This window comes from Anser anser (assembly GCF_964211835.1).
Source record: "Anser anser genome assembly, chromosome: 7".
Classification (NCBI taxonomy): Eukaryota; Metazoa; Chordata; class Aves; order Anseriformes; family Anatidae; genus Anser; species Anser anser.
Genome location: NC_139727.1, coordinates 25,338,537 through 25,357,173, shown reverse-complemented (window position 1 = coordinate 25,357,173; position 18,637 = coordinate 25,338,537). Strand labels below are relative to the sequence as shown.

The window sequence follows — 18,637 nt, the reverse complement described above, 5'->3', positions numbered from 1 at the left end:
CTCTTTCTCTCTCTCTTTCTCTCTCTTTCTCTCTCTTTCTCTCTCTCTCTCTCTTCTCTCTCTCTCTCTCTTTTCTCTCTCTCTCTCTCTCTCTCTCTCTCTCTCTCTCTCTCTCTCTCTTTTCTCTCTCTCTCTCTCTCTTTCTCTCTCTCTCTCTCTCTCTCTCTCTCTCTCTTTCTCTCTCTTTCTCTCTCTTCTCTCTCTCTCTCTCTCTCTTCTCTCTCTTTCTCTCTCTTTCTCTCTCTTTCTCTCTCTTTCTCTCTCTTTCTCTCTCTCTTTCTCTCTCTCTCTTCTCTCTCTTTCTCTCTCTTTCTCTCTCTTTCTCTCTCTTTCTCTCTCTTCTCTCTCTTTCTCTCTCTCTCTCTCTCTTTCTCTCTCTCTCTCTCTCTCTCTCTCTCTCTCTTTCTCTCTCTCTCTCTCTCTCTCTCTCTCTCTTTCTCTCTCTCTTTCTCTCTCTCTTTCTCTTTCTCTCTCTTTCTCTCTTCTCTCTCTCTCTCTTTCTCTCTCTTTCTCTCTCTTTCTCTCTCTCTCTTTCTTTCTTTCTTTTCTTCTAAACATGTCAATGTAACTGAACATCTTCTGGTAAATTTTGAGGAAAGAGTGGAGGGTACAGATTCTGCCTTGGTGATATTGTACTGTATATTGACCTGCTCTGGTTTGCCATGATGGGAAATTTTGGGTATGTGCAGAGGTAGCATTAGGTGCCTGACTAGTTTAGTCAGCCAGAGAGTTCAGACAGCTTCAAGGTTATGTAGCAGCTGAGTAGGAGCTTTCAGAAACAGTTTGGGACTTTTAATTATGCCCTTCTTATTTTTTCAGTTTGGCCCTACAGTGAAATATGATTAAGACAGTCCTAAAGGTGTTCCACACCAACAATTTTGCCTTCAAAGGCTTATTTAACTGTGACCTTAGAAACTCTCTGTTTCTTTTATTTCTCATTTATTGACAGAAGGAGGAACTCACAGTCACTGTTCATAAATAGGATCACACTAGAGAAAATCCTGACTATGTGCAGTCTTTCTGCCTGCAGGTCCATCTGACTGATTTGTCAGCCCTGAATTTTCACCTACCCACCTGGATTTGAAATGGGGCAGATACTAGATTTTTCTTTGTACTAAACAGCTGAATCAATGATGCTCTCTTCTAAGGGCCACAAATGGAAACAAAGAGCTAATTCCCTGTGCCTTAGGGCTCAGCACCGAGTTATGTGACAGGCACTCTAAGTGATGCATAAGATATTCTTAGTAACCATTTCACTGGGGTGTCACTACATCAGCCAGAAGCAAACGCAGATGAAAGGCTCAACAAATAACAAGCCAGAAGAATTCTATTTAGTCTGAGATTTGTGCCCTCGTTCAGAAATTAGATTTGGAATCTGTTTGTCCCAGGTATCACAAAAGTGTGTTTTGGAAGCATGGACACAGCTGTCCACAAAATCAGGACAGTTCCTTTTTTCTGCAGGTTACATCTGGCTTTGATGTGCTGCAGATTCACCTGTGTGATGTAGTGTAATGGTTAGCACAAGGTCCTTCAAAGCCTTTAAGTCAAGGCTTCAGTTACATATTAATGGTACAGATCTTTGTACAGGTTCTACAGCCGAAATATTGGTACATACTGGGTTAGGGAATATTTTGGCTTATCTATGTCAGATCTAGCCAGCAGGCCCAATTTGGCAATGACTTCAGTGCGTATATAATTTTAAACACATAAGCACATAAGTAATTCCAGTCAGGCAGGCTTGTTTTTAAGTACATTGCTGACTTGGGGGATTTCTGGCTCCTATAGCTGTTCAGAGCTTGGCTCCCAGAAGTCTTCCTCCAAATTTAACAGCATTTCTGCTTTACTCTCTCGTGGTAGAAAGGTGTTAGCCTGCTTTGCTCTGTCAGCACAGGCAGCAAATCTGCTTTAGCTACCGTCCTGTGAGGATCTTATCACTTATGCATTGCACAGATAATTTGGTGGGGATAAACACCCTAGAGGTACCTTTGAGAGGCTAAGCAATATATGTTGCTAAAGCTGAAAGACAGTGCAACATCGCTAATTGATAACAAATTTAAACAAGCTTTTATAAAATTGGGTGCTTATTCCACAAAGTTCGGAAGTTGACATAGGCTAAATTGGGCAGTACAGAACAAGAACCAAGAGATATATTAGAAGTTTAAGGGTCCTCCCAACCCAAACCAGTCTATGATTATAGATGGAATTGCTTTTGCACATGGATTGGGAAAGAGATGCGTAGTCTCCTAGGAACTAGTAAAGCACATGGAGCTACACTGGCTTCATTATAAACATGAGATAAATAGTGGTTTAGGCTGCAAAGGAGAAGGTGTAGCAGCTTATCTCTCCAGGGAGATGAAGGACTGTATGGGACATTTGTAGACAGGGGAAATTTATTAAAATTCACATCTTGCTGTTCCTTGTCCTGAATTAAAATAAATAAATCAAGGATTCTTCACTGTACTGCGCACTAACATAGATGAGTAAGGGAGTTTCTGCCTTCATCTGGGCAGAGATGCATCGGATGATTTTTTTTTTTTTTACTCACTTGTGCTAGGAAACATCTACAGGCCATCTGCCATCTTGTCCTTGGTTGATGAAGAATCAACCTATAATAGGGAGAAAGTACTGCATTAGAGTGCGGGCTGTTCCCTTGCATTTAAACCACATCCGTCCTTGAAGAACAGACTGTCCAGCCTGGCCTAGGTCACAATGGGATAATGGCACAAGTCACAATAAACTTGCTTTTCCTGGGAGGCTGTGCTTTCTGTGTTTACTAGCCAGGTGTATCAGGTAAACATAGGTGCAATTTCATTAAATATATATATTTAACTCTTTCCTGTTTTGAAAACTTGTTTTGTCTATACCATTGAGTTTTGGGGATACAAGCCTGCTTTTTACAACTATCTTCTTCAGTGTTGTTTTCCAAGCCATGGACCGTATATGGTACTACTGTAACATTTGGAAAGAAATAAATTGCATCAAACCCTTTCTTGTCTCCTGGGACTTCTGATGTATTCCAGCCTAATCCTTCTATGGGGCAAGTTGTTCCACAGTTAACAAAATAAGATTTAATTTGCCTCTGCTTAAGCGTTTGAGACTGGTAAATCTCTAAGATGGGGCATGGAATTAAAGGGGTCATTTGTTGATCAGTATAGGCAGCTCCTATGCACCTGCAGAACTGCCTGGGCCTTTCAGTTGTCTGTAACTGCAGAAGACAACTTCAGATCAGAGGTGGCCTGGCTAGATAAGCACCTCATAGCCTCAGGCACCACCCTGCCCGCTACATCCTAGCCAACTTTGTCATTTTTTCCTAGCTCTAGGACACATTTTCAGACCTTCCTCCAGAAAGTGGGAAAAGCCACACATGGTTGGGCAGCACCACAGCTAGTGCCTTCTCTGTCACAAAATCCACAGCTGTTTCCAGGTGCAGCCCAAGTATCTCCAAGCAAAGAAGCAAGGAGGGGGGTGCAGTTTATGACAGTTTTCTGTTTTTCATGGCTTCTGTAATGAAATGGGAGCATATCACTCTGTGGGTTGCATCAGACAGCACAGCCTGATAGGGCCCTCTCCTTTCCTCAGCTGTGCAGTCCTGCAGTTAAGCCTTTTGTTCCCACTTAAGAGTGAGGGTGCTCTGAAGAGAGGTGTGAAAGGGTCTAGAGCATGGCTGGGACTGTGCTCATGGGGAGAGGTGGAACTGACAGGTGATACCAGTCATCTTCTGATGCCTCAGAGAGGAGATCATGTTCTTCAGATGCAGAGAGAAGTAGCGTCTTCACTGATTGCCTTGTCCCATTGCCAGGATGAAGCTATAACAAGTAAATGGCTCAGTAATAGGAGTTGCAGAAGGGCCCCAGGAGTCCAAGCAGGTGGTACAGCTGGTGATGACAGGCTCAGTCTGCAAGAACAGTATGTGTGCTGGAGATAGCCAGGGAGACCTCATTTTAGCAGGAGCTGGGCAGACTCACTGTCACATGGGCTCTGGCTCAGCTGTGCAGCCTGAGCTTTGGGAAGCTGAGGACAAACTTCAGGACATGCAAATCATGGCTGACTCTTCAGCATACTGACTGTTTTTCCTGGGGCCAACAGGGTGGGTGTTCTTACGGCCCTGTTTCTGCAAGGAGCACCAAAAGGGGGGCAAAACCCTCCAGATTTTCTAATCTGACAGTGCTGTTGGGATTGGCTCCAAAATTAGGCAAAGATTCAGTCTAAGTATTTGATATGTAGTGTTCACTTCTGGCTAATGCTATTTCTGTTACACCCCTCCTTCCGAGCATGATTTAAGAGGACTCTGTGATAGAAAGGCACTGCTACTTGCTGACTCTGCATTAGCTTCTGCAGCATTATGAATGCAGCTTAATTCCCCTGTGAAAAGAACTGACGCAAGCAATCCCCATGAACTCATCACACTTGACAGGAACACGAGTGGAGATGTTGATCCATAATTATTAGGAAATTGGGATCGAAAGCAGGCAGGCTTACCTTAAACTGTTTTGCTCAGAGACAGTTACTGCAGCTTATAATATACAACTTAATTACTAGAGAACATGATTCCTGCAAGTGAAAGCAGTTTCCAGAGCAGAAAAGCTGCTATAAATATAGTTCTAAATTCTACTCAAATTAGGTTAGCAGAGCATGGGTTTGAATGGTATTTAAAAGAGCAAAAAGGAGAAAGTCAGGTAGTGTTATCCTATTTTTTCATCACTCCTCAGTGGTAAGGCCGTGTCACGGTCTGACCTCACGTGTCATCCAAAAACAAGAAGTAAAGAACAAGACAGAAATGGTTTTCCTTAAGAAAACAGAAATTGTGTTCTACTGTAACAGTGGCAGGCATTTTCAGTTTAGGGCTACAGCTGCTGTGTCAAAGGCATATGGAATTGTTTTCTATAAACAGCCCTCTTTTATGTCTTAAATACTGAGGTAACAAAAGGCTAAATGCCAGGGGATTCATCCTCACCTTCCCCACACCCTACCCCTTTCCTCTTACTCCTAACATCTACTCTGCGTTGTATACACTCTGTACAGTGGAGCTCAGGCTCATAGGATGGATGTGAGTTTTAGATTTTTTTCATGTCTTGTGTGAATACTCTGACAAATGTAGAGATTCCAGATATCTTATTAATTTGCTTTCCCTTTTCTTTGTCTCTTGATACCCAGCTTCACTGAGCATTAGCTGTCGACAGCCATTACACAACAGTGATCTAGACACAAAGAGTTACTGCATTATACAATGGTGTAAAGATTTGCAGACTCAGCAAGTCATGTCTACTCACGACTAGGTGGGTTTTTTATTATATTTTGGAATATAGTCGATATTAAACTTTTTTCAGGGTGGTAATTGAAGTAGCATTACTGATGAAATTTTAGCACTGAATTTTCCTAGTACTATAGAGATCTTTCCAGAACAATACTTTTCTGTCAACACACAACAGTTCCTGTCAGTGTTCAAGAAACTATCAGATAATGCCTTTAATAAAATGCTTTAACTTTTTGTTAGCTCTGAAGTGGTCAGGCAGCTGGATTTGATGATGTTTGCAGGCCCCTTCCAAATTAAGTATTCCAATTCAGGTTGCTGGCTGATCATTGGGAAAATGTGTCCCAGAATTGCAACTGTGGACTTTCAATTTGTTATAGTCAGGGAGAGAGAGACTGTTACAGTTTGTTATTTTTATATCCTATGTACTGTAGGGGTAGTGCTTTCATTACGTGACCATAAAGTAATGGTAATTCTCTGCCTCTGAATTCTCTTAACACAAAAACACAAGAACATTCTAGCTCTGGATTTGCTTTTTTGACCCTTTTTTGAGGTTGTGTGTGTGGTTTGCATTATCATGTGTTTCATATTTTGCCTCGTAATATGCAGTTTCTTCAGCACTTTGAGGCCTTACTGTCATTTTCAGCTGTGTGGCAGGTCTTTTTTCAGTGCTTATTGGAGTATCTTATTTCTGCTGTGGTCAAGCATCTGTACTTAGCATCTTTGAACGAAAGAACACAAGCCCATCATACAAAAGTTTCAGCAGGTAAGCAAATCTGCTCAGCTGAGAAGAGGAAAAAAAGGTGAAGGTCACAAGGCTGAATCCATGAAGTTGTGTAGGTGTGGTGAAGTTGAACATCACTGTGTCTAACAGTTTAGTTCATGCTGGCCAGAGCATAATCTGTGTTCCCTGAGTTAGGCACCTGTACAGTAAACGTGGTGTAGAGATACCCAAAGTACCTCAAGCAGTAGAAAATTAGGTGCTTTACCACTGGCTAATTTAGTTGCTTTTCAGTGTAAATTATCACACAGAGTTTTATGTGCTTGACAATAGAGTTAGCTCTCGTTACACTGTTTGAGGCTGGAGAAAGGCTCTTGCTTTCTGCTGTTTCACTTTGTATAAAACAAATCAAGGCGCTGTGGGCAAAGTGAGTGAGAGCACAGGAATGACTAACTAATTGAAAGCTTCAGATGCTCACATGGGAGAGAGGAGCTCTTGCTTGTGGTTTCTGCCTAACATTTCTGAGATATACCGTCTCTGTTTATAACATGTATCAAATACTTCTACTTATTTCTGCCAGAGTGACTGATCTTTTTCTAGATAGAAAGTTGATTAAAATGGAGATAAAATTGATTACTTAACCTTTTCCCATTCCTCCTCACCCCCCCCCTTTGCTCATGTGCACTTGCAGGTCATTAGGTGCAATTGAATAAGTTCAGCAGTGGGTAGAAGGCAATGGTTTAGGCATTTCCTAAGCTAGAACATGTTTAGATAGACTGTAACATAAGAAAGTAACCAGAGTAATAGTAATGTTTTGTCTAAAGCTGGAGCAGATGAGAAATGGAGAAAGATGAAACATTTTCTGGTGGTATCCCACCGACGTCTGTAAGACTTTGAATCAGTGGGAACAATAGTCTATCCTTTAATTTTATATGTGCATTTGGCCTTTGATGTTGTATAACACTTTGCTTAGCAAGTGTTTTATATTGATGTGATCAGCAGATAAGGAGGTTGTTATATAGGCATCATGTTGGTTGCATGTTGTCTGACAGAATTTATGTTTTGTACTATACACATCAAATTCTGAAGGGGAAAATGGTTTTGTCTGTGTCCATTCATGTTTGATATTTTCCTTTTGTCATTGCAAGCAGCAGCAGAAGAAATGCAAATGCACATGGTCAGTAGTAAAAACTATTCAGTTCTGAGCTGTGTACAATGGGTAGTGACCATGAAAAAAACAAAAACACAAACAAAACCATATGAAAAACCTTAACCTAGAGTATATGCCATTTTAGTTCTTTTTGGTAAGAATTATGTTGCCTTCCAGAGTAAGTTGTAACTACACCGAATTTTCCCCTTGTAAATGTTTAGGTATATTCCTCCACATGGTGCAACATCATCTTACTAGCATCCCAATATTACTGTGGCACTCTGTAGGTTAAACCTTGTTGAGAAGGAACACAGAAATGTTAGCATTGCTTTTCATCTATTCATAAGCCAGGCTTTTATGATGTTTCTTCCTTCTCAAATTGCTGTACGTATGGTTTATCATCCCAAGATAAACTTTGCAAAGCCTTGCTTGCCACTGGGGAGATAAAAAAAAAAAAAAAGCCTCAGTGCAAGTTGAAATAATTCATTTGAACAGGCATAGTTTGCATATGCATCTGGTGCATTCAGGTTTGTCTTGTGCTTGTAATAGAATTGTGTGGTATAAGGGTTTTGTGCAGGTAATCAGTAACACTTTTAAGAACAAGAGGATAAATACAGTTACTTGTTTTAAAATTCGTTCTATGGTGATCCCTAGGAGAGACTGCAACAAGTCTGGCTATGTGCTTGTGCCGTTTAGCTTTTGCATTTAGCTCATGAAGAAAGCAGATTATGGCTTTTAAGAACTAAACTTTACCTTTCTGCAGGCCTTTGTGAGGTGTGACATTGTTTTGGTGCCTCATGAACAAAAAGGTTTTGCTGGTTTAGTTTAGAAGCATAGGTGAATAGTTTTAATACACAAGCTTCAATAGTCACATAGGTAGTTATTTTAATTCAGTTTAAGCCTAGCAAAAACAAAACATACAAACTAGAAGTAGAAAGGGTCATGCAGCCTTTTGTACTTTTTAAGTGCCTTGATTTAACTTAAATTAGTGCAACTGTTTTTAATGTGAGCAAAGTCTGTGTCTCTGCTATCAACTGAAGAAGGAGAATTTTATCAGTGCGTTACAAGTGGCATGGCTTACTCTATCAGGAATGCAGTAGTGAAGGATTGGGAATGAGTTCCAGAGCGGCTGCTGCACTTCTTTCCATGATTGATTTTGTCCAGTTGGACTTGGAGTGCACAGCTTACTTAGGAACACTGTTCAGTTACAGGCAACAAGCAGGATAACGTGTTAACTGGAAGGTATTTATAAAAACTCCTTTCTCAAATTTAACTCTGGACTAACCAGAAGTCTACAAACTTTCATACATTTATTTGCTACTAGAATTCCTATTACAGGTAGCTACCTTGTAAAACTACTTCTCCTGGAAGAGAAGTAGACCATTTTCCTGAGTGTCGTAGTTATTCACTACTGATTTTTGGAATGGGTAGTTAATGCCTAAGCATTCTGTTTGTTTTCTGGCATCCAAGCTTTCTGCTTTCATGTGTATAAGCTACTGCACATAGTAATGTCAGGATAAAACAGCGTAACACAGAGCCACAAGGCTCTGTGCTGTAAGGGAGCATGCACAATAAGTACCTGGTTGGCGCACACAGTCTCATCAGCTTTTCATAAACGTTCCAAGGGGCATTTAATTTCTGCGCAATCCTAGGAAGTGCTATTTAAGTAGAACACGTGTATTGGAGTCAGCCTGTAATCTCTAGTGCTGATAGTTCCAGCAGGGTTGTTGAGCTGCATTTTTGTAGATACACAAGCGGTGACATAGAATTTGCCTAATTCTAATGCTATTCTCTTACCCTGACACAGAATGCTTCCTTGAAAACTTGTTAATTCTGCTGTAGTGTTCCAAATAGCTATATTGCCGAGCTTTAATTGTCTCCTGCTCTGAAAATAGAAACCATTAGAAACTGATGTTGTGGATCTTTTCTCTTTTTTTTTTTAACTGATTGGTCCAATGTCTTGCCTGTAGCCATTGTTAAACTGCCAGTTCAAAAGTGCAGTATAAGTTAGCTAGCAATCATTAAATTCAGAGAAAGCAATTGAGATGTTCCTTTTTTCAAGGCACCTGATACTGCATTTGGTGGGGGAAAACTACATTCTCAGAAATATTTACGTAGTATATATTGTTGTATTTACCTTTGACTTAGCATAAAATAATTAGCTTAATAAATTATTAAGGGTGACTTTTCCATTTTAGAACAAAAGGTGAGTGGACCCTGTGCTTTTAAAATAACTGGAAAAGATAGTTTGCATGCATGCAAGGAAAGTGTGTATTTACTTAGCCTTATCATAAGTATAAACAATTTGCTGATACAAGATTTGTGTTCTTTGTTGTTGTTGTCTTTCGTTTTTTAGCTAGTTTACATTCCCATAATGCATATCCCAAGATTTCCTTAGCGTGTGCAAAGGATGACAAGTATCAGTACTTCATACAACTATATTTAATAAGTTATTACAGAAAAAAATAAAGTCCAAACTACAAAGTTTAAGCAGTTGTAAGCAATAGCAGCATTGAGCTCCATGTTTAGTCACAGTACTGCAGTTCCATACAAGCATTAGTCCAAGCCAAAAAGGAAGAAGCCTTGTTAGAATTACTAGCAAAAACAATCTAAGAGAACATGTAATAAAAGATACAGTACATTTAAAATTAGTTGAAAAACAAGTACAGAGATCTTAGCTGTGAATGCGCTAAAAGTTATGTCCATTATTTTGACAGTAAAAGTACAAATATCTAATACTTTATACCCCAACAGAACTACATCCAGGAAAAAAAAAAAAAGAAAAAAAGAAAAAAAAGAAAGAGCCAAAATGACCTCTTATTAGCACCCTGGTTTTCTACTTACTGCTAAACTTTCTCATTTATATTTAAGTGTACCAAAATTACGTGACCTATGTGATTTCTGACCAGCTACCCATTTGGGGTATAGAGTAGTGTCACACTAACATGAATATAAAATACTCTGTGGTATGATAGAACACTATAGCAGCAGGGATTAAGAAGTTTGTCTGTTAAAAAAAAAAAGGAAAAGAAAAAGGGTTTAGCTGACATCATACAAACTAGCAGAAAAGCAACTACATACAAGCCAGATTAAACAAAAGAGACATTTCTAATTATCTGTGACTAATCGTTCACTCATACCTTGCAAGTAGAGATGTCACAATACTGAAATATTAACATGGGAGCTTTTCCCAGTTAAGCGCCATTTCTTTTTTTCTTTCTTTTTTTTTTTTTTTTAAACTACTCTAACAGTGAAATCAGCAAAGTTATTTGCTAACTGCGTATTTGCAATACAATTTGTTTTAGCCCATGCCTTGCTAGCAGGCTATAAAATACAAGCATGTAGGCAGAAATATAAGCATAAACTTTGTACCACTTAGCAGGAATTATTTATTCCCTCTTCATTCCTTAATCTCCTTTGTTTGCAATTTGTGTACATTCCAACCAGTAGTACCTAATTTGAGTCTAAATTTTACTTCACTATTTGATCTAGTCTATACATTACTTACAGAACTGAACACACAGAGGATACACAATAGACCAACTCTGGACACATTCCTTTCCACAAGTTGTGGATGAGCCCCTCTAACACTCTAGTATAAGTTAGTCTAAAAGTTCATCAATAACTTGTTGAAGTAATTGTTTTGTCCAAAGAAAGTCATTGTATGCCCTGTTTACGCAACACCAGTTTTAGTCTGGATTGGTTTTGGTGCCAGAACAGAGAGTCACTGGCTTCAGGAAGGGGTTTCTCCTGGCTGCACAGGAAAACAAATGTAATGTAAATGGAGGTGATGTGAAAGGTGTTTTGATACTGGCATTTGGTATTGCCAATACAAAAGAAAAAAAAAAAAAGGACAGAGACACAAGAGAGGCAGAGAAGAACGGAGAAAGACAAAGAAGCTGAACATCTGTTCAGACATGGCAGCAATATGGGTTACTGCATTGCTACCAGGAAATGGATGTACATTATTTTGCGTTAACTAGGCAGCTACCAACACTGGTAACGTCATTAGAAAATGATGTGGGTACCTACAGTCTGCTCCATGCTGCCACTGATAAATGTATGCAAGAAGGAAGTTGTGCAGGAAAGGGTCATTTTTACTTAAATAAATAACAGGGTGGCAAAAATACAGTGATAAATATATATTTTAGGAGGTTCATCCTAAGACTATCGAAAAGAGTTTATAAAAGTTCATGATGAGAAAAGTAATGGAGCATTATGCTGAATGGGCAGGGTCAAAAACCCATCATTTCAATAGGTTTAGTTCATTATAACGGCAATAGTATTTAATCAACACTGGTGGTGTATAAATCTAGACAACGAACTGGTACTGTGACATCCCTAGTATCTCCCTAAATCATTTTGATAAAGGAAAAGGCTTTTCAAAATATCACATTTTTTCTGCTTCATTCTGTCATTTTATTGCCCAATTCTTTGTTACAATTTTCCAATCACTTTACATAACCAACCATTTTCATCATTGCCACACTATTGTAAACCACATCAGCAAGTTAATACATAAAGCTTTGCATTTCAAAAAACTAGACACTTTAGTAACAATATTACAAAGATTTTAGCTTCAAAAATAACTGAAAATGAAAAAAATAAACTTTTAAAGAATTAGCATCATAAAATTAATTTATTCCAAGTAAAAATACAAAATAATATTAATGACATTGACCAGATATGAAAGTCTCTCCCAGAAACAACTATATTAATGGTTGAGAAAGCACTCCTTAAAGAAAATACGAAATAAAAATGAAAAATATGTAAATATGTTTAATTTTTTTCTTAGCAAAAAATCTTTCTAAAAATAACAATGAAAATTTGTCTCAGTACAAAGGCTACATTACTATTGAAAAAATACCAGCATGAAGAAAAGGTACATATTTGACAGTAGAAAAATGATTTTAGTGAATCACAATGTCTAAAGTCTGCAATGAAAATAAATCTGCAATAAAGATTTATGCCTTTTTTCTTTTCATTTTTCTTTTTTTTTTTATACAAACAGTACAAACAGTATTGCACATAACAACAAATAGTCGAGGTTAGGTTAGCCTTCAAAAAAATCGACTAGTTCAAGTCTCACATCAGAAAAGGCCACAATAGGACCTGTTGTACCCAGGGGCTTCTTAGTCAAGTTGCAGTTCAGAACTCCATATTTTAAAAAATAACTTTTTTTGAAGGACCCTCTTTTAATAATAACATATTAACAACTCAGGGGCACATTCATTTACAAAACAAAAGGGAGCATGTTATAATTTAATAAACTAAAAAAAGTTCTCTTTAAAAAAATACAAACAGAAGAACTCTCACAATTCTGGTCAGTCGTGCATAATCACACTTGATTATAAATATACAAATTAAGGGAAAATATTTTTTCGCCTTCTATTCACAACTTTCAGCACCAAATCGAGTTTGTTTACACCTGTTCTTTATGATAATTTTTAGTTTTAATCCAACATTAGGCTATATTGTACATTTTCCAGCTTCTCTTTTCTCTCTCTCTCTCTCTCTCTCTCTCTCTTTCTCTCTCTATCGGGGGTTATGTTTCTACATGAAAGAGGGGTATTTCTTCAAAAAGGTTTACTTCTTTCACATAATTAGGTAGATTTCTGTAGGTTAGCTATGATCTTTAATATTACAGTTATAAAGCTCTAACTTCTTCATTTTCAAAAAAACTCAAATAAGCATGAAAAAAATAAAGTTACCCATCTGTTAAATCATTTTTCTTGCAGAATTAAATTAATATATATTTTTCTGAATAAACTTACTTAGAAAATATCATTTTCTTTCCTATATTTCAAAATTGAGGTATTGCAAAAGATCATGTCAGTCAGAAAGCATGCCTTTTTCTTTAAAAAAAATCATCAGCCGACTGTTGAAAACTGTCTAGATACAAAAAGTAGTGCATAACAAAATGTCTTGTACAGATGAAAAAAACAGAAAAGACACCTGGGCTGGGAAAAGCAATATCACAAAAATGCCCAGAAGTAACCTCAAAAGGGATAATTATAATAAGCCTTTTAAACCAGTAAAAAACTATTTTTTCTTCTTTTTTTTTTTTTTTCAAAAACAGAAAAGTTCCTTTCAAAGCCAATACTTGCAACTAAACATTGGGAAAAACAGCTTACTAAATTAGACACAAACAAGGACATCACAACAAACAAAACCCAGAACATTTAAATCTACTATGCGGTGTCATATCCAGTCAGATTGTCCCCAGAACTGCAAAAATAAAGGAGGAAAAAAAAAATAGTGTACACATTCTCACAATCATTAGTATACCAAGTGTGTTTATATTTAATTGCTATCTGCAGCCCCATAGTTCATGCTAAAAAAATGTCCACTGTGTTAGCAGGTCTTAATTGTATTCAAGCTTCACAGGATACATCCAGGGATTAGAGAGATAACGCCACATCCACAGAGCAGACATCTCATGATACTTTTATATGCAGACATTTCTTTAGCACCACTTTTTTTTCCTAACTTTCTTAAATGTGCCTAGTTTATTAGTTTGACAGACTATCTAATTGGTAGTGTATGTATGCTAGTATGAGCTCTTTGGTTTTCTGGACAAGGTCTGCAACTACGTAAATGATGCAAGCATTAGGAGAGAGATTGTAACTAAGAGCTCATTTCTGTTTATGTACCTGTTATGAACTGTCAAAAGTGTGTTAATGTTGGATACAGAGGCTTTAACAGTTAAGTTTGATCACAGTACTAGACATAATCACTTTACTATATAAAATAAATTGCACGATATATAACAGAGCACCGCAAAGTACTTCATCTACCATCCACAAATTTGTTTTAAGAACATCCTACAGCTAGTTTTTATATTTGTTGTAATATAGGTCATTCTGTAATGGGCTGATCCTAATTTCAGAAGCATTACATTTACTGAGGCATGCCTTCCTCCAGTCAGTAATCAATTTTTTTTTTTTTGTTACTGAATGTCTTGTAGCCTACGTAGATTCTTCATAATTTGTGCATTGTGGGCAGGTTTTATATTAGACATATAAAATTTATTGCATGCAGCAACCTGATTAAGTAAACATGCAGTCAAAAAATATTGACCTTCCTTGGAAGCTTTTCTGTATGCTATACTGATCTTCTTTCAGCAGCCATCACTATTTTAATCACATATTCATTTTTTAATTGATACCCTAGCCTGAATAGAGTATTATGGTATTAGTAATACCATTTTAATAGCAGCAAAAGCTATTGCAGCATACATTTACATAACACTAAAAGACCTAACCAAAAAAAAAAAAAAGAAAAAACCCTCAGCAAAACAAAAGAAAATGTCTGATCCAGCTTATGAGGTATCATCCTTACAAGTCAAAAATGGAGAGCAACTAAAGGCTTATTTTCTTTAAGGGTTATTACTACTCTAAATGACCCAAACTAATGATTGCTGAATATCTGTTTAAGTTTTTGCTACATCTGCCACCTACTTGTGAATATTACCTTTGGTAAGTCATCTGCTAGGGGCAAGTCTAAATTTCTGAAAATAAGTGCATGCTCCAGTTTAAAAATAAAAATAATTATAATAAAAAAAATCTTCATCACATACACATCAACCAGTGAAGGTTGATGAGAATGGCAGTCTACATAATGTCACTAGTGACAAGTCTTGTGTAGGAAATTAAGGTACCAAGCAGATGTTTGTGTGAATCAAAGTGCAAAATCAGTACAGTTACACTCTGCCGGTCTGTATTATACTGGACACTGAGTTCAGTAATGTGACTGTAAATAATAATAATAGTACTAAAAAGACCCATATCTTCATTAAAGTCGAGGACGAATGCACAGATTTCCAGAACACTAAGCCCTGAGGCAGCGCTCTCTTTTTCCCTCGATTTTATCTACTCCAGTACTTGTTGCTGGGGGAGGCCTGGGGTTCAGCTCCAGCGGAACGGGACGTGGCGGGGTCGGTCGCCTCCCTCCTTTACCAGTGGTTTGTGGAACTCTCGCCCAGCACGAGAGTGTATGCTTGCCCAGCAGTATTCACAGTAATACTGCAAACAGGTAACGTTGGCACAAAAGAATGGAGCAAATTTTCCACCACAACGAGTGCCCTGGCATTCGTCACACATCTGATCATCCAGCACATATGGCTTCACTTCCACCTGCATTGAAAAGAAGAAATAACTATAAGAAGATTACATAGTTTTGCTAAGTATGAATAGAAAGAACAATATTTTAATTCTTTTGACTCTATTGAAGGTTTTAAACTAATGATGGATTAACCCAAACAGCTTGGCACTTAAGTTTTCATACCTACCAGCTTACTTGTCAGAAAATCTCAAGGAATTGTGTGCTTTGATAACTACTCAATATATCTTGGAAAAGTTAGGTATGTGAAAGTACAAAAATGGAAGTATGGCAAAAATAGCATCTCCAAGGATTTTGCTGCAAAGAAGTTTCCAGGAATGTGAAATTGGTTGTTATGAAGGCAGGGTGAGAGAGAGCAGCACATAGGAAGGAAAGTAGATTGACTTATATAGAACAAACTGGTATTGCAAAACCTGAGAGGTCTGGGGAGTTTGAGGTTTATTGTTTGGTTGTTTTTTGTGAACAGCAAAATGCAGGACAAGCCTAAAAGATGAAGAGATTATTGACATAAAACAAAATTAAATGTGCTTGTATTAAACTTCTATTAAAATCACTATGTCTTTTATTTTTGGCTCTAGAAACGTAGTAAGATTTGTAGCTGTTCCAACTATGGCCTTGCAATCAACTACAAACACGCTTGAGAGCCACTGACTTTTGTCCTACTCTCAGTCATAAACATCCTAGGGTGGGGATTTTGTTGTTGTTTTTAAAGCACCTCTGCCAAACAGCAGTATTTTGATGCATGACTAGGCATTCACAATACTACTACTACAGGAGTTGACAACATGTGCGTTCTCTCCTGTATCTGATCCTCAGAATCATGCCTACACGTTTAAATTGACAGTTTATTCATTCTGGGGAAGTCAATAGATTATGTAAGTAAATTTCTGTGTCTCCGTGAAGCTATTTATACAGTTCATAAAGTTTATAAAGTTCAGATAATTACATTAAAAGATAGAAAAAGTTGAAATATTCATACTTTGATTATAAATTATTTTGCACAAGTGATACTCTCTGGCTAAGTATAATGCAAAGAAAACTTGAATCCAGTAACTATGCTTAAATACATCCAATATTAAAGACACAGAATGAAGAATTATTAAAGAATACAGAATGAAGTATTAAATTGAAAAACAAGAATCCTATACAACAAAGTTTTATGGTGAATTTTACTTCAGTTTATCCTGATCACATTTCAACAAATGTTACTAATTTGAAGCAAATCTGATATAGCGAGTTATATTTCTTGCATATGGATCTGCCAGAACTGTCTTTTTTTTTTTTTTGGTTACACTATACTACTGTTATGACATAGAACCAGTCTGAGTAACTGCCATTCTACATCTATCACTATCATTCTATCACTATCTATCACTATCATTCTGCGTCTATCACTATCTCACATGAATCTGGAAGAAGGCAGGTCCAATGTACATCCCTAGATCTCCACCTACTCACATTTTCAAAGCATGAATTGTGAAGGTCTGAAATTGATTCTCTTACTCCTTTTCTTGTTTTCATTCCTAATGAAATAGTTTTAAGAATGTATACTGTACAATTCAGGGATTTCAATCTATTATATATAAAAATTAACATTTAAGGACAGAATTAAATGAACTCCTATTTCTTCAACTTCACAGATAAGCCTAGTTTAAAAACAGATAAAAGATAATTAAGCTTAAATTCTCAATCAGACATCTGGGGAAAGTATTAATTTTTGTAACAATTACCAGTTAGCATCATTTGTAGTTGTGTCTTAAAGCTTATAAAGAAAATGTATCACCCAGTTTTTAAGCATGGGTAATACATAAATCTCAGAGGGTTTAACAGTGTGATTAAGTTTACAAAATTAATCTTGTTAGTGTCTCAGTAGAAATTTTAAGAATTAAATGGACAAAATAATAATAATAATAATACTTACGAACAGCTTTGTCTTAGTTAAAGTCATAAGGTATAGTAGCATCACAGAAAAATAGTTCAAAGACTAACTCCATGCCCTCATCTAATCTAACAAAAAGTTCACTTCAGGCTTTTAAAGAGAAACTAAAACCAGCTTGGACTCTGCTTTGCAGCTATGTTATTAAATATACTGCATGTGATAGACATACCCAATATGTGTCAAGCTGACTCTTTAATAAACATCGTATATTAGATTAAGAAGAAAAACAGTCATCCCTATTGTTATAATGCATAGCACTGCATCTTTTGAAGAATTCTAAATACTAAGTCCTCAAAAACATAGGTGTTATTTGTACACGTAATCAAGATGAGAAGATAGAAAGTCTAAAGAAATAAAATCTCTTGGAAATTAAGAAATGTTTTCCTTTTAATGTCTTCAACTCAGATTGCAAAGACATGGATTTTGCTCTATACTTGGAACACCCTATAGAACCCATAAACTGAAAAAAAACAACACCATTTTTACCCCCTTTTACCCATCTAGGATTTATCGGCATCTATTTTTGGTTAAATAATACTCAAGATCTTGAGGTCAGCATTACCTGTTATACCTATGATAATCCCTGTGTTTTAGGAAACTTAAGGCTAGACATACAATGTAGAAAGAGAAAGTTACCTAACAATAGCAGAAATGCCAGAAACTATATAAGTAGACACTAAATAAAATCTGTTGATGCACAATAAGCTAACATCTAAAGCAGGAGAAAGAAGGTGGGTAATTCTATGACATCTGACCTTCAGAATTCAAAACAAATAAAACCAAGACTAAACTGAGTTTACCAGCAGCTATTTTCTGGTTTTAGTGCTAAACAGTTACTTAAGATGTTAAAGGCATATTTTTTCCACTCTGCTTTGACAGCTTAAATAAGTTTTAAAATAATTAACTAATGTAAACTGAAGAACAGAGGTTACAGTGTTCTCTAACACATATTAGCTTAAGGATTTATTTATTTTTTTTTAAAAAATCTGTACGGTTTTGTTAGTAGCAATCATTCCATTCCATGCTATTTTACTTACCCGTTTATCAATGTCGTTATGTTGGAGCTGGACAAAGCGAGCACTGATAGCAGCAATATAGCTCTGCTGATTAGAGAAAGCCACTCTGCCAGCACCTTTTGGATACTTCAACTCTGGGTCTGTATCAATGCCAGCATAGCAGACACCTCCATATAAACGGTCCATAATCATTGCCAATTCAACTGCAAGAAGGCAATTTTTAAATATTATGGATTCAACATAAAAAGTTTTGTTTGGTTTGTTGCATAAGAAATACTGCTATTTGCCTTAGCATACATGTCTTCCAAAGTCTAAAACAGCAAACCTAAACATTGGTTTTAACAACAGCTTGAAACAACTCTATGTGAATTACAGTAAAATATAAAGTCAAAGAAACAGACTGTAAAAACAAAGCTTGCTGTGATTCAAGTGTGGGGAA

The 18,637-nt window shown here is 36.9% G+C and overlaps 1 protein-coding gene and 1 long non-coding RNA gene across 19 annotated transcripts in view; one reads left to right on the top strand and one right to left on the bottom strand.

Annotated features, from left to right (window-relative positions):
- Positions 1-18,637, top strand: part of LOC310902756 — a 47,983-nt gene that overhangs the window by 4,014 nt on the left and 25,332 nt on the right. The window lies entirely within an intron of this gene.
- Positions 9,549-18,637, bottom strand: part of CPEB3 (cytoplasmic polyadenylation element binding protein 3) — a 93,973-nt gene continuing 84,884 nt past the window's right edge. For all 15 annotated transcript variants that reach the window (XM_083844775.1, XM_083844776.1, XM_083844768.1 and 12 more), the window contains 2 exons: positions 18,220-18,401; positions 9,549-15,257 (listed from right to left, as the gene is read on the bottom strand). In XM_083844775.1, the coding sequence (XP_083700901.1) occupies positions 15,030-15,257; positions 18,220-18,401 (410 nt within the window). In that variant the 3' untranslated portion in view covers positions 9,549-15,029. The remainder of the gene's footprint in view (positions 15,258-18,219; positions 18,402-18,637) is intronic.